At 45.9% G+C, this 25212-nt stretch overlaps 1 protein-coding gene across 1 annotated transcript in view; it reads left to right on the forward strand.

The window, feature by feature from the left end:
- Nucleotides 1–25212, forward strand: part of Creb5 (cAMP responsive element binding protein 5) — a 398130-nt gene that overhangs the window by 101118 nt on the left and 271800 nt on the right. The window contains exon 4 of the mRNA XM_028864134.2: nucleotides 3080–3201. Within this exon, the coding sequence (XP_028719967.1) occupies nucleotides 3080–3201 (122 nt within the window). The remainder of the gene's footprint in view (nucleotides 1–3079; nucleotides 3202–25212) is intronic.

The raw sequence follows: 25212 nt of genomic DNA on the forward strand, positions 1-25212 counted from the left end.
CTTCAGTATCATTTTCCATTGACATCAGTTTCTGTAAGTCTTCAAGGTGTGCCCTCATCACTGTTGAAAGGCTGCATCTAAGCTGTTATTTACCCAAAGAGCTCTGTCTGTTCTTATTTGGGGTGTTTCTGTTGCTGATGCTATAGCTGACTGATGCATGCACTTGACCATGATGCCCGGTTCTCAACCATGACTCTCAATACTTAATCGCCCATAAAAAAGCATGGAGGAATAAGAGGAAAAGCAAGACCTGGTAAAATGAACTCCTGTAATGACAAGTGGCCAACCCTTTCTCTGTGGCATGGCGTTTCCTCAGAAACACTCTTGGAACACAGCAAAGAAGGCAGGCTTCCAAGGCAGGGAGCTCTATGAAGGATAGGCAGGATTCCAAGAATGGCTTCATTAAAAAAAATAGGCTATCATTGATAAAATGATTAATTACCAATAAAATTATGGACTCAATTTGCATATCGGACCTGGGACAAGACTTGATTTCTTCATAAATAGGAAAGAAAAGTAGTTTTCACCCAGCATGGTAGCTGTGAATATTACTGAGGTAGAAGGGAAGTGCTCAGCTCCAAGTCCAGAAAGAGACTCCCAGCGGAGGAATCAGGGCACCACAGCCAGTACATAGCTGTCTGTTGCTGTACTCGGGTTCTCTATTTACACCTCCTATCCAGAAACTCCTTATCTGTAGGCCTGGGTCTTATTTCTGCCCTGATCACTAGTTCCTAGTGACTCCCTTTGACTGTCCTTTCAATAGCTGTATATTGCTTGGGCCTATGGGTAGTGGCTTTTGAAGTTAATCTGAGTTTTGGATTCACAGGATCCTTAACCTTTAGAATTTTATTTGAAAGATAAAGGAGGAAGTCTAGGAAAAGTATTTATGTCCTCTAAGTCATGCTATTTTCCAGATATGGAATGGACTTCTGGATTGTCAAATTCTTACACACACACACACACACACACACACAATTGTTTTACACACAAAGGGCTTATAAGCTTTTTGATCCTGAAAGGACAAAACATGGGATTTGGACTAAAATGAGATCCTGTCTGAAGGTGATAGAAGATTTTGAAAGAGATGGTTATAAGTTGTGTGGTCTTGTTCAGGAAGACCATTTTTCCATTTTCAGAATAGTATCTACCCTACTTATACACATATGTGAGACAATTTGGGTGAAAATGCTTGGGAACCACAAATTTCTGTAGAAATATGTTGTTTTATATAATCATACAATGGTTATATGAATGTTTGAGACACACTAATATCCATGTGTGCATCATAGTAACTTAGTGTGCTAAAAACATCATTTGCACAAAGCACAGTCTTCATGTAAGATAAGGTTTGATTTATAGTCATCTGGAGTAGAGACTCACAATCTTGGATCTTGAGGATAAGAATCAGGAAAGAGCAAAGTTGGAACTTTGCTGCCCCAGAGTCCATGCCAACCCCTCGGGTACTGAATGCCCCTTTCTCATAGGGAATCAGGACAAGTTGCCTGTGAAGGGCTGATTCTATGGAGGAGGGTGGGTAACAAGGCACCTGCTTTGTGAGCGGGAAGATAGTCTGAGTCTTGGTTGATAGTTACTGGATTTCTATGTGTGTGGAAAAGTAAGCAGAGTCCTGATTTCTTGTGATACAATAGTTTGTAGCATGCAGGCCTGGCGCTGAGTTTCTGTGTAAGGGATAACTGGTGACTGTAGCTTCGAGAACTGTGCAGAAAGTGAAATGGAGGCAGTATACAGATTAAGCTGCACAGAAGCCACACTCAATCTCCTGTTTGCCAAGAGCTTAGGTAGGGATAGTCCAAGCACACAGTGGAAGAGATGAGGGGCCTTGCTTGTGATCCTGGGGTCACCACCATCTACCCAGGAGACCTGAAGAAGAGCCTAAATCTCACTGGCTCTCCAGTTTTCTCATTTCATGTGTGTGTGTGTGTGTGTGTGTGTGTGTGTGTGTGTGTGTGTGTGTGTGTGGTTGGTCCCCTCCCTTCTGCTTATTGTATCTTCTGCCTTGAATAAAAGTATTTTCCTCAACGCTCTTCATGTTGTCTGTGTCTAATCTGAAGGAAGATAGCCAGTCTTTTTTTTTTTTTGGCTTTTTGAGACAGGGTTTCTCTGTGTAGCTTTGCGCCTTTCCTGGAACTCACTTAGTAGCCCAGGCTGGCCTTGAACTCACAGAGATCCGCCTGGCTCTGCCTCCCGAGTGCTGGGATTAAAGGCGTGCGCCACCACTGCCCAGCGATAGCCAGTCTTAAGGATAATTCTACCTTACTTACTTCCCAGGGTCCTGTGAGATTAGATTCCAGAGAACACATGGGTGTGAAAATACTACATAGATTGCAGATCATGGCTTCATCTTCTCCAGTTCTCTAAGGAGTAAGCTCTGTAGAAAGTCCAGATTATGAAAGAAATTCCTTTCCTTTTAGAGAGTATCCACAGAACATTCTTTTGGCTGCAGCAAAGGAAAATAAAAATCAATAATGCTATATTTTATAAAAGATGGAAGCTAAGCATGTTTGACTTGGAACCTCTTATCATCCTTCTCTGGTTCTCAGGAGGAGATAAAATTGCTGAGCTACTTTTTGCATTAAGAAGGAGGAATTAGCGGGCCTGTTTGTTTCTTTTTGTTTTCAATGAAAATATACACTCCCTTTCTGTCCAGACTCCTGAAGTCAACTTTGAGAGTGGCATAGAAAATCTTCGGGGTTAATTTTTAGCTAAATCATTTTTTTTTTAACACATTAAAGTAAAAAGGCTCATTCCCCGTGCTGTGATGTGTGTATATTCAGATGCTGTTGACTCCAGATACGGAGGACAAAAATATTTACTGCTGTCCAGGGGTGAAGGCGGATGTGGGGGTCAGGAGGGCTGGGAAGTCCTTATATACAGCTATCTTCTTTTCAGGGCTTTTCCCCTTCCACATGGCCATTGTAGTTAAAGGGCTGGGAGACTGTGGACAGCTGCTGGGCATCACGTTAAGGTGATGGGGGAGAGGGGGAATGAAGGAATTTGCTTTCATTTACCGTGCATTGGAGGCAAGTCCCCGCTATTGACTTTTGGCCTCTGCTTTCAGATCAGACTCCGACACCCACCAGATTCCTGAAGAACTGTGAGGAGGTGGGTCTCTTCAGCGAGCTTGACTGCTCCTTTGAGCATGAGTTCAGGAAGGCTCAAGAAGAAGAGAACAGCAAGCGGGTAGGTGGGCCCGGGGAGACGCCAGGGGTGTGCCTCCCCGGCACCAGGCAGGTGGACGCCAGCGGTGTGCCTCCCCGGCACCGGGTGGAAAGTGTCTGGTGCTGCAAACTGTGTTGAGGTGTTTCTAGGACATTATTTTGAGACAAGATCTTGCTAAGTTGTTCAGGCTGTTAAATGTACAATCCCCCTGACTCAGTCTCCCAAACACTGAGATTACAGATACGTGCCACGATGCCTGTTTGTAATAGTATTTTATGTATTTGTGTGTGACCGTCAACCTTCTCCTTTTAAAGGGATGTACCTTTGATTGTGATAGCACACAGAGCTCAGGTTTGTCATGGGGAAATGAGTATCTGAAGCACAGAATTCAAGCTTTAGAAAAATATTACCTTATTCTTAAAGCTGTGTCACATAAATGCACCCCCAACCAGGTATTTTTTTTTTCTTTGCTAAGTATTGAACAGCAGATCTTACGTAGGCAGTGTGTTCAAAAGAGAGCAGGCCAAGGGGCAGGAACAGGTGACTCATCACATGGCAGACAACAGGATTTTCATCTGATTTGGGCCCTGCTTGCAATTGTCTGGTTTCCATAATCTTTGGTTGTTCTCTAGCAGATGTGAAATCACTTTCTGGTCACCTTATCTGGTCAGGTTACTGAACATATATTGTTGGTGAGGCAAACAGATTAGCTTCAACTGTGGGCCACTTCACGAAATTCTTCAGGTTTCTTTGTCCATGTGATTTTGGTAGAATTTTTAAATCTACTAACAAGATTAAGCAAAGGAGGTAGGGTCACAGGTAAATTTGACAAGTGTGCTTTTCATGAATTCTTTGTTGCTGTCACAGGGTGTCACTAATGCGCACAATGTGCTGAACATGTTAGACACAGTCCATGGACAGCAAGGTAAAATGTGGAAGACGGTTAAAAGGGACACACAGCTAAGTGATGACGAAACCTGAAATTCCAGCTGTTCCGACTGGAAAAGAAATTGTAGAAGGCTCTGATAGTTTTCTGCCTGCTTCCAAACCTTTGACTCTTCCTCTGTGTGAAATGGTAGTGATCTTCTCCATCAGGGTTTTCCATGTCACAGTCATCCATGGTGCTGGCTCATAGTGAGGAGGCTGCGGTACTGTAGCAAGATGCAGGGCACTTACAGGAGGAGAACCAAATCACAATTCATGTTCCTTATTTCTAACTAACTTGCCATTTATCCTCACCCTTCCCTCTCACTCCTGTCCTCGCTTTTCCAAACACATTCCCATCTGTTGTTCTTTGCTAGGCAAATCGTAAAGTCCTGAAAACTCTCAGAAGCACTTCACAAGAACTAGAAGATACAACTCTAGTTCATTGTGCTGCATAGAAACTTTAAAACCCCATGGGAGTGGCAAGGGAGAACTGGGGGGCCCTTCCAGTAAGCTCCCTCCGCTTGAATAATGTGTTTAAATTCTTTTGATCAATTTGCATGAGTAGAAGACCGAGGAATTAATGCCATTCATTTTGCCAAGACAGTTGAAGTGGGCTTCTTGGATTCAGATAAAGATGCATGTGTGGTCAGTACCGTCTTCCTATTCTTTCTGATAAAATGGTAGTAAGCACACACCCTTGATTTTCCTGAAGTTCCTTTACCAAGAGCAGTAGTGTGCAGCCTCAGCGGGGGGGCGTGGCTTTAGGCGTGCTCCTGGGGAGTTAGTCCTGACTCTCCACGTGAAGCCTTCTGCAAGCAGTTCTTGCAGATCTGAATTCCAGGAAATGGTTTGCTTCCCCTGAGGAACTTGAGCATTTTTCTGCTGTGGCTGTGAGAAGCGTGTGCTGGTTGTGTTTCTCTTTTTGCTCAGACTGCTGGACTATCACAAAGCCAAGGGCACTGCTTAACTTGGAGAGCCCTTTAGACCGCTATAAATGGTAATATTTTACTTCCTCCATCTACTAGACTTTCAGTTCTAGTTTATGTTTCCTCCAGTCCTGATTTCTAATGAAACAAAAATATTTTCATGCTATATATGTTTGGTGAATTGCCTTAAATTTCTTGTAGGTTGAGAAGACATGAACTCATTAAAATTTAAAAATGGAATCATGCAATAAGCAGGACTGAGCAGGAGCCCTGTGGTAATGGCAGGATGGTGTTTTTCTCATGTTCCAAGGTTGCTCGTCACCATGGGATGTGCTCATGATGGCTGTGGGGGAGCGGCTGCAGACAGGCCCTACAGGACGCCATAGCAAGCCCTGGGAGCCAGGCCACATTCAGCTTGTTGAGGCTCCCTCTTCCTCTGTCTGGTTCAAACCAGAGGGACGGAATCCAGCCTTGGGTGGCCATCACTCCAGGAGGGGACATCTCCCCAGTGACTAATGCACTGTGACTCATGCAGCAGCGAAGTGGCTGCCTTGGTGGCTTGTCCCTTGGCATGGCTCTAGAACCACTGGGTGGGGAGCGCAGCAAGCATCCCTGTCCCCAGTCTGAAGGGTGCTGTCTCCTCCCTCCAGGACTGTGGTTCTCCCGGTTCGCATCCCTGGAGGCCTCCGCCTGAAGCTCCTGCTGCACTTCTGCTCTTGCTGCTTAGGAAAGCAGAGACAGAAAGCCCGCCCTCATGAGCTCTGTAGTGTTTTCCAACGATCCTCCTCTCCTTCTTTCCTTTAGCTGCACATTCCAGGTGCTGACTCATTTTCAGCAAGGTTTTTCTTCCCAGGGCTCCAGATGAGGTCTAGGGCCTCAGGTATGACAGGCCAGCCTTCTGTCACTGGGGTACGTACATCCCTAAACCCGATTCCCAAGTATTTCCCTTTAATTCTAAATCTCAAACTGTTTTCTGATTTTTTTTTACCTGAGCCCTTGCTCTCGCTCTCGCTCTCGCTCTCCCTCCACCCTCTGTTGCATACACGTACGTGTTCATGTGGGAAACATGCCATGTCCGACTTTTATGTGAGTGCCTGGCATCTGAACTCAGGTTCTCACCCTTGCATGGCATCTCCTTGGCCCACTCTTGGCCCAAGTCTTCTAATAGGCAAGCACCTGAAGTGTTCCTTCAGTAGGGCTTTATAAAATGGAAGGTGTTTTCACTAATTTAGAGAACTTGGTTTAAATGGTCCTGCACTTTATCTTTACATCTCCAGATGTTGGGTTAGAAAATCCAGATAAAAGGCAAATAGAGAATGGATTCTGATTCATCTGTACCCATTGAAACGATTCCGTTCTTTTGACTCTGAATCCAATTCTGACATCCCTTTTCCAAAGTAATCTGTGTGTCTATGGAAAGGTTACAGCAGGTCACAGCCAGCGGCAGCAGATAACAGTCTCCAAGATGATCTCTATTTCTGACGCTAATAGTTGCTCATTGCCTCATAACTCTTCTGAGGAAAATCCTAGACTTGGAAAGTGTTGTAACTGTCTAGCAGGTGGTGCAAAGCTCAGTTTCCCATGGCTTAGAACTCAGCAGACTGTACCCTAGAACTTGTGACTTGTTCATCAGCCTCTGTTCAGGGAATGATTTAGGGTGACCACAATATATCAAGTACTATACAAGTCACTGATGAAGACACCAACAAATAGAAATGATTAAAAAACAAGCAAGCAATAAAATGCCTCAGCCTTCAGATGCCTTACATTTTATGGACTGGACAAAAAACACACCATTGAAAAGTGCCCCACGGTGGACAGGTGCTTTGGAGTTATACCCCACCGTGGACAGGTGCTGTGGAGTTATACCCCATGGTGGACAGGTGCTGTGGTGTTATACCCCATGGTGGACAGGTGCTGTGGAGTTATACCCCATGGTGGACAGGTGCTATGGAGTTATACCCCATGGTGGACAGGTGCTGTGGAGTTATACTCCATGGTGGACAGGTGCTATGGAGTTATACCCCATGGTGGACAGGTGCTATGGAGTTATACCCCATGGTGGACAGGTGCTATGGAGTTATACCCATGGTGGACAGGTGCTATGGAGTTATACCCCATGGTGGACAGGTGCTGTGGAGTTATACCCCATGGTGGACAGGTGCTATGGTGTTATACCCCATGGTGGACAGGTGCTGTGGAGTTATACTCCATGGTGGACAGGTGCTATGGAGTTATACCCCATGGTGGACAGGTGCTATGGAGTTATACCCATGGTGGACAGGTGCTATGGAGTTATACCCCATGGTGGACAGGTGCTATGGAGTTATACCCCATGGTGGACAGGTGCTGTGGAGTTATACCCCATGGTGGACAGGTGCTATGGAGTTATACCCCATGGTGGACAGGTGCTGTGGAGTTATACCCCATGGTGGACAGGTGCTATGGAGTTATACCCCATGGTGGACAGGTGCTATGGTGTTATACCCATGGTGGACAGGTGCTATGGAGTTATACCCCATGGTGGACAGGTGCTATGGAGTTATACCCCATGGTGGACAGGTGCTATGGAGTTATACCCCATGGTGGACAGGTGCTATGGAGCTATGCCCCAGGGTGAACAGGTGCTGTGGAGTTATGCCCCAAGGTGGTAAGTGCTATGGAGTTATGTCCCATGGTGGACAGGTGCTATGGAGCTTTGCCCCATGGTAGTCAGATGCTATGGAGTTTGCCTCATGATGGTCAGGTGCTATGGAGTTTTGTCCCATGGTGGTAAATACTGTGGAGTTAAATGCAGCTGTGAAGGAGCCAAGGCAGGGCTGGATGTGGTCATTGAGAGCATCCCAACCCAGTGGACACAGAGACCCAAGCAGAAGGCCTGAGCCTGAGAAGATGATCTGTGAGAATATGTGTAAAGGCCTGAGACTGGGTGATGGGATGTGTGTTGGAAAAGTTCTGAAGACAGGTACAGTTGGGGAAGGGTACTTTAAAGAGCTCGGTGTGGGGAGGCAGGCCCAGGAGGGTGCTGCAGGCCATGTGAAATGTCCCATTTTGACACTGACTCAAAATGAGATGGGGAACCATCAAGCAGTTCTAAGTGGAGAACTGACAGGACCTGAGGTAAGGCTTTAGATAAGTCATTTTGACTGCTGAGTGGAAAGTCAATGGTTGGAGGCAGGAAGAGAAAACATTTAAGGAAGAATTGAAAAAAAAAATCTAGGTTAATGCTGGTAGACTATTTGCCTAAAATAGAGATGGAGGATGTGGCTGCGATCTAGGGATATTTTAAGGACAGAGGTGATAGTTTTGCTGGTAGAATATACTGGAAGTAACAGGAAGAGGAGAGTCAGAGAGCACCTGCAACTGGAAAGATGGAGTGGTTGTGGGAAGAGCAGGGTTAGGAGAGCCTGATGTGAGAAGAACAGGGTTAGGAGAGCCTGATGTGAGAAGACCAGGGTTAGGAGAGCCTGATGTGAGAAGAGCAGGGTTAGGAGAGCCTGATGTGAGAAGAGCAGGGTTAGGAGAGCCTGATGTGAGAAGAGCAGGGTTAGGAGAGCCTGATGTGAGAAGAGCAGGCTTAGGAGAGCCTGATGTGAGAAGAGCAGGCTTAGGAGAGCCTGATGTGGGGAGAACAGGATTAGGAGAGCCTGATGTTTGATTTCATGAGACCTAAGGGACTCACTTCTGATAGGGGTGACTGTGAGTGGAGATCTAAGCATGAACCCGGCAGAGTTTTCCAAATCTCTCCAGTTCAGACTTCATTCAACTCTGTTCAGTGGAAACTGAGTCAGGAAAAATCAGACTGAGGCCCAGCTCTTTCAGAAATTCTGAGGGGAAAATTGGGGTACAGATTTTTGTGGTCCAGGTCAGAAGAAAGAAAAATAAAAAGATTTTTTTTTAAAGAAAAAGGATGAATTGGCCTTTCACATTTAATTCTTTTCTAGAAAAGAGACTGAGTAACACACAAGCAGGCATGTATTCCGTTGACCTAACAGCAGTTTTGCACGTGGGTGTGCATGTAGTTTGTGCATGTGTGTGAACACACGGTTTTTGCACAAGTGTTTGCTCTTTCTCCCCTCCCCCATTCTCTTTCAATCAAAGGGATTAGAAATGAAATCCTTTGTCTTACTGAGAGAAATATAACATTACAGCTGAACATGGCCAAAGACCCCATGGATAAGAAACAACAGTGTGTAAGTTAGACACATTGGGATTTTCCCGTAGGACCTAAATATGGCTCATTATGCTGATGCCGAAATAGCAAATTAGGGCATCTAGAATTCCTTCTCAAATGATAAAAGTGCAGTCTGTCCCTAGAGGGTATTGACTCTGTCACACATGGGGAAAAGGGACAAGCTATGATCTTAAGATCTTGCAGCTCAGCTCAGTGGGGGTGATGGAACTGGTCATGGCCAGGGCAGCCCCAGCTCTGAAAGGCCAGGCTGTTTACTCTCATTAAATTCTGCGCCTGGCTGTGTTACTAGATGCCACCGGTTGTTTGGAGAGAGAAGAGGCAGAGAAGAGGCCAAGGGAGGAGGCTGTCGGCCTCTTCCTACTGCCTTGCCCTTGCCAGCCGCTAGCAGGCTTGGCTGCCTTCTGGGGAGGGTCTGGGGGGAGTGGGGTCTGGGAGGAAAATCAGACACCACGCTGAGCAAACTGGGAACAGCTGCCTGTTTCCGGTTAGGATAATATGTTGCTGCTAAGATATTTGTGTAAAGCAATCCGACCCCCCCTACCCCCACCCCGAAGTCCAGAAGAAAAGAATGTTTTGAAACCTAAACTTGGTTTTACCCTGGTTTTGAACGGTCTCCTTGTTTGCTTAATCCTTTCGGATGAGACCGTTTTTCATCTTTTCCATTTTTTTTATCGGCCTGGCTGAAAGGAAACAGCCTTTGACAGTGATAATGGAGACGACAACCTATTCCTTCCCCCTCCCCAGTGACTGGGGAACCCAAGGCTTGGAAGGATTCCCTTTGTTCTCTCATTTCAGCACAGGACAAATGGAAATCACGTTCGACTTCCTCCTTACCGGTTACCATTCCCATTGTAGCTGGAATTCGGTGTGAGGAAGAGAATGTGGCTTGATTCTTGCATCCCACTCAGGGGAGTAACAAAGCCAGTGGGTGAACTGGAAGCTCTTTCATGTGTTTGAGGTCACTGGAATTTAAGAATGATGAGTCCTGTCCTAATGGGTTTAGTGAGAACCGGTGTCTGCGGCTGAATGTGTGAATGAATTAGGATGTGACCCAAGGTCTTGCCTCAGTTTACAATGGAAGGCACAATACAACAGTCATAAGATTGTGTTTGATTTTTGTGGAGAGTGTGACTACCACCAGAGCAGTAAAATGCCCAGAGCGTTGTTAGGAGAAGTGAGTGAACACAACATCAAATATGTCTGATGTGGATGGTGAGGGAAGTCCATGGCTTAAAGGGGCGGGGCCGAGGCAGGTATTGGGTATTTGTTCCTTGTCACCCTTAGTTCCTTAAAACCCTATCTGTCATAGTAAAGGGGGAAAGGTAGAGATTGGCAGGTTAACTTTGAATCCTAAGTTATTTGGCAGTAGTCAGAAACTGTGTTCAGCCACTGTTATATGTTAGATCAGAGGGTCGAGAGCAGCAGCAACTGCAGATCAGTGTCTCCTGGCTCGGAGTATTAATTATTGAAACTACCTGCCACAGGTCCTATTCATGTTTTCTCTCACCTGATGTTTGGCATGGTGAGTTAGAGGTGGGTCTCTACCTGACCTCTCTTTGATCCTAAGTTTCTGGAGACTGGAGTCGCAGTTAGACAGGCGATGCATTCGTGCTGTGCCTGTAATGGACATTCTCATGCGCAGCTGCCAAGGAGACTGGGAGAGGAGCTGGACTGTCCGAACACTCGGTGTTGCTTGCTAGAGAGGAATTCATTCACTTCAAAACCTTTATTTAGTTGGAAATCAGTGAAAAAAATTAGCATTTTTTTTTACATCAGTATTTCCTGTTCACTAGTGACTGGATGTGGGTAATGATCAAGTATTCATGTTTTCAAAGCATTTTCAGGTCCCTGTTAATGTTAATTTGATTCTCATTCCTTTTCTACCACTGAACTGCAAGGGAATAAACTAGGCAGGGAGACAAAAAAGAATGTAGATGGCTAGTCGGTGTGGCTTTTTCCTTCCTCTGCAGCAATCCCATCTCTGTGTCCCTTTTTGGGCATGTCCCCCTCGGGCAGCTCTAGGTAGTCTATCTCTTCAGAAAGCCATATGTCCCCTAGCTGCCAACACCCAGCCCTCACGTCTTCGACATGCAGTAGCTTCAGCTACTGCTGTTCCTCTTCGGAGATGCCTCTGTGGTCCGACTTAGCTTCCTCGTGCCTCTTCCCAGGGTACAGACCCACTGCCATATCTGACTCCCTTGGTTCTGTCAAGCAAATTGTACCCTCACTGAAGAACTCAACTTAGCTCTACTTGGTTGGTCCCACTAGGAGCCTTCTGAGGAAAAGACTTCCCTCAGAAAGCAAGGAAAAGGGCCCTGGGTCTCAGTCACCTCAGGCTAGGAGCATCCTGCTGGGCAGCTACTGAGAATCCCCGAAAGGTCCTTAACACAACTTCAAGTATTGTTGTAGAACCCAGTGCTTCAGAAAAGAAACCAACTAAATTGTGTAAAACTGGAAACCAGTTGTTCTTAAGTCTTTTTTTCCTCTTGACATTAGAATATACAGCCAGTGTCCAGAAGTAGCTTGAGATCTCAAGAGGATAAACAAAAGCGGATATGGAAGAAATTAACCACGGCATCCTGTGGTGTTTTCCGACATGCCACGTCAATATATTGTCAGCCAGGTGTGGGTACTATAAAATCTCTGCTTGAAATATATGAATAAGGGCCAATAAGGGAGGCAAGGGCCATTAAAAGATTTTCAAATAAAAGAGCAATCATCAAGTACTGGGGAATGTGTTTCATCTCTCCCACGCTGCCTCCTTATCATGCAGTTAGAAAGTGAGTGAAATTAACTTAAGTGGCTGGGACTAAAGCCGCCACCACCATGAGGAAAAAAGTGTAACTTTCTTAGCAGGAGACTTTTTCCTCAGGGTGATCCCTCTCTTCTGGGATAGGCTGGATTCTCAGCTTGTTTAAATCCCTTCTTACCTATCCTGAGGCAAGCTGGCCACAACAGGATTTCAATGTATTAATGCAATGGGAATCACAACCCCAAATAGATGGGTGCTCTCCTCTGAAGGAACCAGCTTGCAGCCGTGAGTAATACGGGGTTTCCAAGGCACCAGACAGAGAGCACTAAAGGGGTGAGCCGGGCTCTAAGTCTTTGATTATGCTGTTCTTCAGGCTGCCTTGCACTGAGGCTCTCAAAGGCAGGCAGGAAAATCGACCGGCTCTGGGCCAGATTCAAACAAAACGGCTAAGAAATGAAGCTTCCGTCCCAGGCAGAAAACAGCATTCACGGTTGGAAAATTGGCGCCAATGTTAGACCTCATGAGCATCTGTGGTGAAATCACTTACCTGGGCCCCTCACAGAGATGTGAGAAGAAACTGACATTCTAAAAAGAGGGAAGGAAAAGAAAATAATCGTTGCAAGAACCTGCCTTTGCCTCCTCCGTCATGCTGTAAATCCGGCTGAATGTATGGGCAGGCGCAGGTATGGGAGTGATTTGCCAGGGGACAGGCTCAGCATTTGTGTGTTGTTATTTCCATATTGATAAGGTGGAGGGCAGGAACTGGGATTCCGAGCATTCCTCCTGTTCATATTTCCATCGTGGTGGATGTCAAATCACACCTGTGGGTTAGTGTTGGCTGGCACATCAGAGTCCCTCAGGGGCATTATCCTTGTTCTTGATGCAATGATCCCCGCAGTCCACAGACCTGGGAAAGTTCATGAATTTTGCCTGCACTCGATCTTCCTCATTTTGTGGAGCTTGCTCTTTTGGCAAACGGAAGGGTTTCACAGGCCGCCTTGCCTGGAGGTCAGGCCAGAGTGACTCCCTTGAACAGCCACCCCTTGTCACCTGCCTGCCCTGCTGCTCCTGTCAACAGAGGGACACCTGGTGGCTTTTTAGACTCACCTGTGGCTCCTTTGTTCTTCGCTTTCTGAAACCTTGGCAGCTGTTTTATTTATTCTGTTCGAGACTGTGACTCTGTTACTTGTGGCACATTTAGTCCTCTCATGTGGCTCTCAAGTGGCATCCCCTAAGGACTCCGCTCTCAGCATCACCTGAGCATGCCATTTCTGATAAAACCCCACATGCACGGCAAGATGAGACCAGCATGCCCGATCACACAATCATTTGGGAGCCATAAGGTTGGTGACCCACTTATGAGCAAGTCTGTACCCCCAGTCCTGTCTTTGAAGGAAAGACATTACATTTTGGGTTTAGCATGGCTTCAGCTGCATGCATGCATCCTCCAGAACTGAGTTACATGTGGGGAAACACCATCTGCTGTATGAAACCTTTGAAAGCCAGTCAAAGAACTGACCAAATGCTGTCTAGGCTGGTGCCATGTGCAGCCCTTTTCTGTGGATTTCAGGCTCTTCTTCCTAAAGAAGAGAAGCAGTTACTTGCTGTGACTGTGGGGAGACTGTCTCCAGATCATGTACTACAGGGTAGTCTGGACCCCAATTTGTCAGGAAGCCATCTCCTCCTTGCTTCCCCCCCCCCCCCCCGGGATGAATTTGTAATCCCCAGAGCTTAGGAATGCCCTGGAAGATATGTGAACATGAGGGATGGCTGGACTGTTGGTCCTGTTGGACCAAGCATTCCCATCCACCACTTTCTTGTGAGAGAAACTAGAGCTCAGGATAGAGAAGCCTGGAGTCCTCTGTGCTCTGGATTTTAGAATACTCGGGACCGCTACTCCTGGAACCTCATAAGTTGGTCTTCTAAATGCTGGAAGAGAACAAGATGGTCCAGAATTGTGGCAATGCCTTTTCACAGTGTAATGGACCAAGAGTTCTTTTTAAATGAGGCTGATTCACATGAAAATGGCGTCCTAACATGCCCTCTGTTGCCGACATGAGCCTGGGCATGGAACATGGAGATGTGATGTGGGCCTGGTTTCTTTATGAAGGTAAGGAATCTAAACTTTTCTTCCACTGTTCTCTAAAAGTCACTAGTGACTTCATTTCTCAGGTGCAAGATAAGCTTTTGACAAGTCTGTTATCCATACACGTAGATTGAATATATCGAGATCTGAAGACAGAAATCATATACGCTAGGTTTGTATACTACTATAGCCCAACACCTAGAATTTTCCTTCTGATGCTGTCCCAAACGAAGCCTTGGAACCACAAGCTCCACATCAGCAGAGGTAGTAACACAGCAAGCAAGCTGTTGCTGTTGGGAAGGGCATCTTTCTCCTGCCCATCAGGAGTTGGCAAATGACTCCATACTCCCAGTCTCTCTGCTGGAGAGCTTGCTTCCCTTTTTGTATCACAAGAACACACACACATCTGTGTGTAATTTTAGGCAAAGTGAACAATCTAGTTTTGGGGAATCATGCCTCACTCATTTCTTGGAGGTTCTGACAGTCAATGGTTACAGGCTAGAATCTCCTGGGGTGTTCGGTTTAGCATCTGCTTCAGCATACATGAGCTGCCAACCTGGCTGATGCCCTCCAGGAAGATGGCCCCACTGCTTTACCTGTTATCCGAATGCACTGGAGTAGATTGACCATGAGCAGTAATGTGTCTGTGCAGATCCAAACACATACGTCCTTCCTCAGACCCCCTCGTGACAAGAGGCACATATTGTAAGACAGCTGGCCCGGGCCGGGAGTGCAGCCTGTGGTCCCAGGAGAGAGGTGCTACTTTGACCCCGTAAGTGCAGTTCCACTAATTGAATGCACTAGTCACAGACTGCAGCCACCGTGGTTGCACGCCTGAGTCAGCACACTGCTATATTTTGCAGGGGAAAAAAAAAAACATGTGTTACTAACAAATGATGGAAGATTCCAATTCACTTCACAGCCCTACATTCTCTATTTTGGCAAAAAAAACCTCACAGTGTCACCACAGACACAGATTGTATAACAGGTTTGTTGTTAAAAAATAAAAAAGCACTGAGATTCACATTTATGCTTTAAACCAAACCGAAGAGCCAGAAGCTCCTTTAGCTAGGGACGGCTTCGAGATCCGCCTCCCCATGAAAGTGCACGAAAGTGTTCAGTTGCTCTGTGGGATATAGGCTACTATCTCAGGGTGGGTACTGTGTCCCCGGTGAAACGGTTGGCTTGGGCAGTTTTCAGACATCCGGTTGTGACTTACGGAACCCCCTCACGTTCACCTGGTTCTTCCTTAATCTGCAGCTCATCGTAGCGCTGCGTCAGCCTCAGGCCTCAAGCTTTCCTGAGGCCCCTCCGTATCAAGGTTTCCCCCAGAGACTGTTTGACACATCAGCCCGCGGGGAGAATGAAGTCCAAACAAGAACTGCTAATATTTGCATTCCGCCTTCCTTTCACGGACACGAAGAAAGAGATTGATTCTTAAAAAGTGATCCCCACTTCCTACAAGCCCCTGGCCGAGGTGCCTCTCGCCTGGTGCCAAATCCCTTCCCCGACAGCTGTTTGGTGATTCCGTGTCACTGGGCTGACTGCAAAATCTGCCATAGCCTTTTAATTACCTGTTCATGTTTCCGAAGTACAGGGCTCCGTGGTACAGGGCGGGGATAAGCCTTCATTGTAATGGACTTTCAGTAAGACTATCTCTGAGATAAGAGTACTAAATCTTGGCAGTCTTTCTGGGGCACACACTTTGTGATTACACACAAATTCTTGGCTCCCCAGAGCGGTGTTGTAAATGGAGTGTAGTATGCTGGGCTGGGTAACAAGATACTGCAGAAATGCCTGAGAGTAAGGTGCACTTTTGCTTTATTTATGAAGATAGACATGCCGGCTGAGGGCTTAATCACAGCTGATAAATCATTTGAAGAAAGCCTATTAGAACCATATGCTGATTTTTTTGCATTAATACAGTGTGTCTGTTTCTAGTCTAATAAGACAGGGTTTTTTCCTCTGGTGCTCTGTGTCTCTAGTGTGGACTATTTATCTGTTTAAGTGATATCACTTGTGTGGGAGCATTTATCTCTTTAAGGGGCGCCATTAATAAAAGAAGGTGAAAGGAAATGGGGACGGGAGGAGGAATGACGGCGCCTTTTGCCTAGTGCCTGTGTGTGTGTGTGTGTGTGTGTGTGTGTGTACAGGTATGTGGGTTTATAGTATCACAAAAGAAAGAATCCAAGAGCTGAGAACAGGAAACATCTCAATTAGTTTCGGAAGGCCACGGACCGCTCCTCACTCGGCATAAGGTAGTCATTTCGGCCCAGGTGGCTATAATACTGTAGTAAGAGATTATCTGAAGTTGGGGGGCGGTGTACTGACATTTTGGTTACCTCACTTCTCCCCAAGCTAGTGGAGCTTGGCCCCAGTAACAGGTCCCAAGGCTCTTTAATAAGAGCCATATTGGGGCTCCAGATTGGAGCCAAACTCTGTTTATCACTAATTGCAGGGGTTCCTTGCAGAACTTTGCTATTATTTCCTGATTATATCTCTGCTCTTTTTGTTATCTTGCCAAAATTCAAACAGTAATAATTGCATGATTTATTGTTTATTTATAACCCTTCTACTGCTTCAGTCCCTTTATGTGGTAGATTTCAAAACAGCAATTGCTTTTTCTAACTGCGTAATTTCTCTGGCCTTCCCCGGGGGAAGTCGACATGTGTGACCCTCACTTGGAAGTCTGCAAATCCCTTGCACGTCCTTCCTTCTCTAGGATGCTCTCTTGGACTGTGTATATAAGGGCTGATGTTAGTGTAAAGAATTTGTGTGCCCGGAGGACGAATTTAGAATTTATCCCTAGAACTTTATCCAGGTTGTGTTATATTGCAGCAGAGTTTCTTTCCAGTGCACAGTTTCAAAGACAGAAACAGGCAAAAAAGCTTATTTTATATTCATTTAGACATGGTTAAGAAGCATACCCTCACACTGTTAGACATCATGACCATAAACCAGTGTGGACAAGATTCTCTGTCATTACCAGGCCTTCTTCTTGTCAGATACTGTGTTTGAAATTCCAAGGACATTACCCTCCCCCCTCCCCACACACATGATCATCACAACGACCTTGCATGATAGGCATTTTTTTTACCAGAAGCTAAAAGTGAGAGCTTTGGATCATCGGCTGGAACCTGATTGGAAGCTTGGAGATTTTAGGTCCACAGTTGTCCGCAGGAGCCTCTGGTGGAAAACACGTGCTCCCTGCTACTTCTCAGCCCTCTGGCTCTGCTTCCTCGTGGTGCACAGGTACTTCAACAGAATTCATCTTTCCCGCCAATGTCCAGCGGAAGCTTTGCAGAACACCAAGGCGTGCTTGACCTCCACAAATACACGCAAGCACTTAGATAGCACCCACTCTGCCTGCACCATCAGGGCTCCCACAGCGCCTCCCAGCTGAGCTCCTCAGTCTTCTGGGGGCCACAGATGTGGCTACAGACAAGGATGGCTGACTCCGGAAGCTCAGAATGAAAGATAACTTGCTTGTCTTGTATGTGTATTTTTTTTCAAAGCCAGGAAAGGTAGTTCACCCTGCTCATATGAGTTCCAAGCCAGGCCTGAGACAACCTCTAGCATCCTGAGGGTGATGATAAGTTGCTGTGATACATTTCCTTCGACAACAAGTCCTAGGGGCTGGCTTTTAAGGAGGAATGTACACTTTTGGGGAATATAGATGCATTCGGGGCTTACATCTGATACAAGAACATGAATGTGCTTATCAAAGACGGCACACACATCAGGCTGCTGGTGTGGGACTCCTAGGGAATGGCATGGGATCCTGGGCATTGCTAGGCCATCGTCTGTGTATAAGTGCTGCCCACTAACCAACTGGGAACCCCATTCACTGCTGTTTCAGGGTACCGCGGACGTTTGGGCAGGTTTCTGACTGACAAATAAGCTGTGGTGGCTGTTTGAATGTTAGCTCTTGGAGGAAACTCCGCCACTCACTCCCCCTCCACCCCAAACTTCTACCTTTGGGAATCTTTCCATGATGTCCTCCAAGCTCAGTCCAACAAATGTTTATGGCGGCTTTAATGTGTCCCAGGTGCTGTTTAAGGTGGGCCCTGTGCCAGAGGTACATTCTAGCTGATAGCTGTAGAGGGGAGATTTGCATTTCTTGATAGGCCTTAAGCTCTTCTGGGATCACGTACAGAGTACAAATAGTGATGGGTGTGGCTGTTGGTGAGGGCTGCAGATTCTTCCTCATCCGCCCATGGCTTCATTTCCAGTTTTCTTCCTCATCTGTCCCTCGTGTGTTTTCTGTTCCATTAGGACAAACCACGCTACCCCAGTCCTGCCCATGGCTCCACTTCCTTGTCCATATGTCATCTTTTCCTGAAAGGCCTTCCATCTCCCCTCATCCTTGGCCAAATCCCTCTAACTTAGCTGCGAGAGCCCATGCGACATGCTACCTCTCCGAGGCCCCCTCTGACGTTCCCTCCCCGGAACCCCCTCACCCCGAATTCTACACTGCTTTGCAGTCTTCACAGGACTCTTTACTTCCTTGCCTGAGTTCGGATACATGCTCTGTTAACACCTGGCTGTGCCTGCCCCAACTCCTCATTCCCAGCGTCATGTGCCTCCCATGGAGGAAGTTCCCTGAAGCTCACAAATGAGTAAAAGAATGTTTTTATCCTCTCCTGGGAGATGCTGCCTAGACAGATTAGGAGCTGTTTCTTCTAAAAAAAACAAAAAAACAAAAAACAAGCAAACAGTCAAACCCAAACAAAAACCTGATCATTCATGAAGAAGGTAAAACTTCTGAGAAGGGGATGTATTCAGTATAATGATTGATTAATAACCATGCTATATGGGAAATTTGGACCCAAAAGGAAGAAGATTCTGGATGAGAAATTTCTCTATTCATTTAGCAAAGTGTGTATACATGCTGGTCATCAGCATGCAATATGGTATCACTCAGAACACAGCCATTCACAAAAAGTGTGACAAATGTTTTGTGCCATTTGATAGGGCTAAACTAAGGATTTTCTCCCTCAGCATAGTGTGTGTGTGTGTGTGTGTGTGAGAGAGAGAGAGAGAGAGAGAGAGAGAGAGAAAGATAGAGAGAGAGAGAGAGACAGAGAGAGAGAGACAGAGAGACAGAGAGACAGAGAGACAGACACAGACGGACAGACAGACAGAGACAGAGAGGCACACACACAGAGAATGGTAGGTATCAGTGTTAGGTATTGGCATGTAGCCTAACTTTATGAACTTCAGTCTTCTCATATGCAAAATAGCAGTAACAACCACATACCTTCCAGGCTGTGGTTGGTGTGAATGAAGCGCATATGTCAAGTACCTATATGCTGTGGTTTCTGGTTATTCCTGCTCTCATTCTGTTCACTGTAAATATATCCAAAAAACCAGGCTTCTGAAATTTCTGTGCCAAATCTGACATGAGGAAATTAAGCAAACACTGTATGCTTATAACTTTTAGATGGTAGCTGTAACTCAGAAATCCCTTTCATCACTGCAGTACGCCCAAAGACTAAAACTTTGCAAAGCTTTTGTCAAACCTTAGTTGGGGGTTCAGCATCTGTGACCCTCAGAACGGGAGGTGGTCATTGTGTTGTTACAGGTGATTGTTATATAAATCCAAAGTCTGAGAAATTCCCCTGAAGTTTCCCTTCCCGACTCAGGTGATGCAGGAAACTTGGTGTTTATTTTTTAGGAAGGTTTGACGGATGGTGGCGGGGCTGACTTTCAGATCAGTCAGATCAGCGAAAAGAATGTGCCAGGATGATTTGTTTAGAACCAGATTAGAGAAATGCTCTTGAGGCCAGCAGAAATCAGATCTTAATGTCTTTGGAAGACATTTACCTAGTCCTCAGTCATTTTCCCACGAAACCATTTTTCCTGTGTATACTAGGCTGGCTCTGCTGTCTTTGACATTTGAGTGACTTCCTGGAAAGACATGCTTCCTGATAGGATCTAGGTGTTTCAGATTAGCAGAATTTTGATGTCTGTAGAGCACTATTCGGGGGAAAAAAATTAAATCCTTGGCTTTAAACATGGACTATCAAAGTGGAATTCCACAGTCTAGGCCAGTTTGACCTGATGGAGAGAAAGCAGTCTCCATGGCCATGTGGACCAGCTATGTAGACTGGCCAAGGCCAGCTGTGCACAAAGGATGTATTGTAGTGCTTCTGGGGCTGGGGTCCCAGAGAGAGTACTGGTCCACACACAGGCCCAGCAGCTGGGAGCACAGGCCTTTTCTCTTGTCACAAATGCTGCAGACTCAGACTGGCACTTCATTCTGTCCTATGGCATCTAATTTATTCACATTTTATTACTTCTGTAGTAGTTGATACTAAACAGTGCCCGACATGAATGAAATATTCAACACAGCATTTTCAAAATGTATTATTGAGCCATGGAAACTTTTTCTTCGTGTGCAACAGCTGTGAACATCCCAAAGAGTTGGGATCCTGTGGAACCAGACAGCGTGTCTTGTTTAGCTCAAGTCACAGCTATGTTGACAGACACTCGCTCTACTACCTATGCACTCTTGCACTGTACTTCCTCCCCACGGTACTTCCAATGTGTTTAAAGATTTCTTGAAACTTTAGCTGCTGACCTCTACTGTCTACAGGTGATCTGGTTGTCCTGAAGGGACTCTAACAGAGTCCCTGTCAACTGTTGCCTATTCATCAAGAGCAGTATTCCATGACAGAGAAAAAGAACTGACAGGGGAGAGTTTGCAGGGAAGAGGTTGACTAGCTCTAGACTTCAGTTGGTGGCCTACTCCAATAATGTTGGGCTGCAGAGGATGCTGGGGTGGGAGGCCCAGGGCAACTCCCTTAAGTGACTCCCTGCAGAGGTCCTGCTGACAGGCAAGAAGGGTGGGTCTGTGAAAGCAGGGAAGCAGTGAGGCAAGGGAAAAGAAATCACAGATGTCCCAAGTTTCCACAAGTTTTATCAAAAAATGTTTCCATGACTCATCTTGTGACTTCTCCCCAAATCTAACATGATAAATCTACTGACCTAAGTATAATTAAACTGAAATTACCCTCAAATAAATGGTTCTGCTTTTAAATCAACCCCTTGACCTTGATCCACACAATCCAAGGTGGGAATAGATAGGAGCAGCAATAGTTTCTTTCTGCCCCATCCTCCTGATCTTTGGGGGTTGGGGTGGGAGGATACTAAAAGAAGGCATTCTGGGGAAAGCTGAGCAAGAAAGGCTGGAGGACTGTGTTGGTCATTGTTTGCTAGTTTACTCAACCCTACTGGAAGATCTAGTGGGCTCTAGTACACTCTCCCTGACCTTGTTGTGGGATTATCTGCCAAGAACACTTCATGGTAGAGTATTGGAACACCTGATAATATTCCCTATCATTTGCCCAGCACAGACCAGGTATCATAAACTGTCATTTCCTATCCTCATTACTTTCTATCCTCATCATCATTTCCTATCTCATCACTTCCTATCCTCATCGTCACTTCCTATCTCATCTCTTTTGATCTCATCACTTCTTATCCTCATCATCACTTCCTATCCTCACCATCACTTCCTATCTTCATCACTTCCTATCCTCATCACAGCTTCTTAGGCAGGTTTCATCATAACCTTCTGCTTCACTGATGAAAAATGAAGTTCCTTGTTCTTAGCCACTTATGATCAGGTGTGTGTGTGTGTGTGTGTGTGTGTGTGTGTGTGTGTGTTAGTTGCTGCAGTTGCTCTTCACTATTTGCAAGATCAGTCTACCTGATCTTGTTTTTTTCTTCGATATGCCATAGAAGGGCCATGTTTGACCTGGAAGTTGTTGAAAGACCTGCTATTATGTAGGGTCATCAAAGGGTACAAGGTTTGCTATGGCTGTGACCTGGGATGGTGATGTGGTCTTGCTGGATTCCAGTCCAGCCACTCAGGGGCGGTGGTTTGGGTTGCTATCCATAATGCATGAAGTTGTAGCCAATGTCAAGGGCTCCTAGTGTCCAAGCAGGAAACTGTGATGGAGAAGCTGAAAAAACATATGATCCCATAAAAAGCCGCCTCTGGGGAAACAAGCCATTAGTCAGCCTTATTTATTTATTTTTCCTTCTGGCTGCAAAGTTCAATACATAGGAAGGAGCTGTGATTATCATATAAAAGGCTATGCAAAATGGCTCTCCAAGAAAGCTGCACTAGAGAACTTTACCCTGGCCCTTGGCCACAGTCAGCTTTGTTTGTGTTCTGATTCAGAGTCCTTTGACCACAGTTGAGATGGCATAAGTGTGTCCCAGAATAAACAAGCAAGGCCAAAACTCTCCAGAGGCCTCTCTGGTCTCCATCTGTGTCTGTCCTTTATCTGACACAGAGGCCAGGGAAGAGGGATGGTAGCAGCCTTGGTAAGATATGATCTTCTTCAGGAGAACGTGACTTATGAATGGAGGAAGATCTTGCGATCACAACATGAAATGGAATTTCTTTTTTCCTTGGTGCTGTCAACTGGCTAACCATTTGGAGTCCTTGTCAGTTTCATTTGGGGATATAGTGTTTGAAGGTAAAAATGAAAAAAAAAAAATAAATAAATAAAAAAAAAAAAAACATCCTGGGGGGCAACAGAGGGCTGGTGTTTTGTTGGCAACCTTTGTTATTTCTTGGCTCATAGATACGTCATCCTGACATCTGACTTCTCTGTATATGGCATTCTGCCTGTGTGTATTTCTTTCCAAATTTCTCCTTTCTATTAGGACATCACTCATTCTGTACTGGGGACCTACCTTCTTCCAATATGATGACAAACCTTAGTGATATCTATAATGGCCCTATTTTGTCGTTGTTCTTTAATTTTTTAATACAATATATTTTGATCATGTTCCCCTCCCACAACTTTTCCCAGGTCATCTGTACCTTCCTACTCACCCACCCAAATTCATGTTCTTTCTCTCGTCTCGTTATCTCTATCTCTTTCTTCAAAAAACAAAACAAAAATCAAAAATCAAAATAATCAAAAACCCAGTAAGACAAAAAAAAAAAAAAAAAAAAAAAAATCAAAACAAAGTAAGTCCACTCCCCGAAGAAAACAACAAGTGGGAGAGGAGATGGAAGGATTCTAAGAGCCAGAGGTGGTGAATGATTCCCAGGAAACAGCACCTTCCAGGCGCAACAGGACCCATGCACATAGGAACTCACAGAGAATGCAACGGCACACCCAAGACCTGCACGATTTCAAAGCAGACAAAATCCCAGCACGGAGAAGGGGGAATGGACACAAAATGCCACCCCTCACAAAGAAGATATCTGCAATTGACACCTGCTGGGAGAGGGAAGTCAGTTTGATCCAATGGAGTGACATTTCCGGGTAGGCCCCCATGCCCACGAGTAGTTGGCCAAGGGAGTTGGTTTTCTGCTATACTCTGGGGATGCAGGTCCTCATCTCTCCAACCCTGGAGGAGTGATTCACCCAACAGTCCTGAATGAAAGGCTCTTAGACCAACAGTGCCTGGGGTTCAGGAATAGGAATTCCCAGAAGAAAACACAGGGGACTCTGATCCATTTGCCCTGCACATTCTTGTCTGTCTAGTGTGCTAGAAAATTGTCCACTGGCTCTTGGATCCTTCTCAAATTAGAGTGCTGTCTTTCAGAAGTTACTGGGCATGTGCAAAGACAAGGACATCTTTACAAAGCAGACTGGGAGGCCCAGCCTTCCAGAAGAAGGGCAGACAGATGCTCTGGCCAGGCATCTTCACTCAGTTCCCCATCCTCTCCCAGAGCCATCTCCGGCTGGGCCGGGGAAGGGAGAAGGATGACAAAGCCCCTTCCCTTAGGCTGAAGGAAAACCCCGTTGTGAGTGGTGAGACAGCTCAGGCAGTCTCGCGTGGGCTGGAGCCTCAGAAGGAAGCCCCATCTTACTGCCACAAGATGGCAATCCATATTGTCCTCCTGGAACAACAGGATTCCTTATGGAGTGGCTTCCCTTCTTCACCCTCATGCCTGTGAGAAGCAGGCCAGTGCTTCAAAAGCACCTTGAACCGACACTCGCTGGACCCAGGGAAGTTGTTTTCTTTTTTCTCTCTCTCTGTCTCTCTCCATATGTGTCTGTGTAACAACAATAATAAAAGAAGATGAATTTGAGAGGGAGTGAGGGGGGCATGGGAGGAGCTGGAGGTGGGGAGGGATGCTTGGAAACGGTGTGAATTTAGTACTTATCTATAAAGTCATTAAAAATGTAAGTTAAAAACGAGTTGACGGTTTTACTTCCCAAGGCTGCATGGTGTTGCCCTCACCAGCCTGGGGCTGATGGTCGTCACTCAGTGTATTCTGGTGTTCTCTCGCAGAGCCAGACATAGTCTTAACTCACTAACTCCACTGATAGTCCTTATAAATGCTATCTACCACAGTGTATGGAACATTCACCCTACTGTATATACTGTAGCTACATCACGTGATTTTATGAAGTCCCTTAAGAGAATAAAACAGTGGGGTGAAGCAAGTTTTTATAATCATCATCCCACACAGCCATCCATTTTATAACGACTGTTTAGAACAGCTCTGGCCTCCATCACCAAAACACAAAATAATTTTCTAAAGTGTGCCTTTGGAGATTTTTTTTTCTCACAATAGTATGTTATTTGCATTTACTTTAAGTGCAAGAGCATTTAAATATCCCCTCAGAGGCAGGTCATTGATGTGGATGTCTTGGAGCTGGAAGTGGAGCTTGGCATGGCTGCATGTGCCTCTAATTCTAGCACTTGAAATATAAAGTCAGGAGCTCAAAGCCAGCCCTGACTACACAGCAAGTTCGAGACCAGTCTGGACTCCATAAGCCTCTGTTTCAAAAACAAAACTACAACAAAATCCAGAAAAGAAAAGGAAAAGAAATGGAGCCTGGGATGGCCACGGACAGGGGAGGGTACCCATGGCTGGGGTCCCCGGTCACAGTCAAAGTGTGGTCTGTGGAGCCGAGTACAGGAATGACTGGGGTCGAACCTGTTCCAATCCGGGCAAAGGCAGAGGGGAGATCAACGAAAGAAAGGCAGCATCGCCTTCCCAAATCTCGGAAAAGTGTAGAGCTGACTTTCCGGGAGGTGGGGACAGAAAGACGGGAGACTGTCCCGAGGAAGGAGACCTGGAGTTCCGTCCTGAGCCCCAGTGTCACCCTCAGAGCCTGCGCCCCTCTCCTGGTCTGCGTTTCACATGGAGTAGTACTGGCCA

The sequence above is a fragment of the Peromyscus leucopus genome, chromosome 3 (assembly GCF_004664715.2).
Source record: "Peromyscus leucopus breed LL Stock chromosome 3, UCI_PerLeu_2.1, whole genome shotgun sequence".
In the NCBI taxonomy this organism is placed as follows: Eukaryota; Metazoa; Chordata; class Mammalia; order Rodentia; family Cricetidae; genus Peromyscus; species Peromyscus leucopus.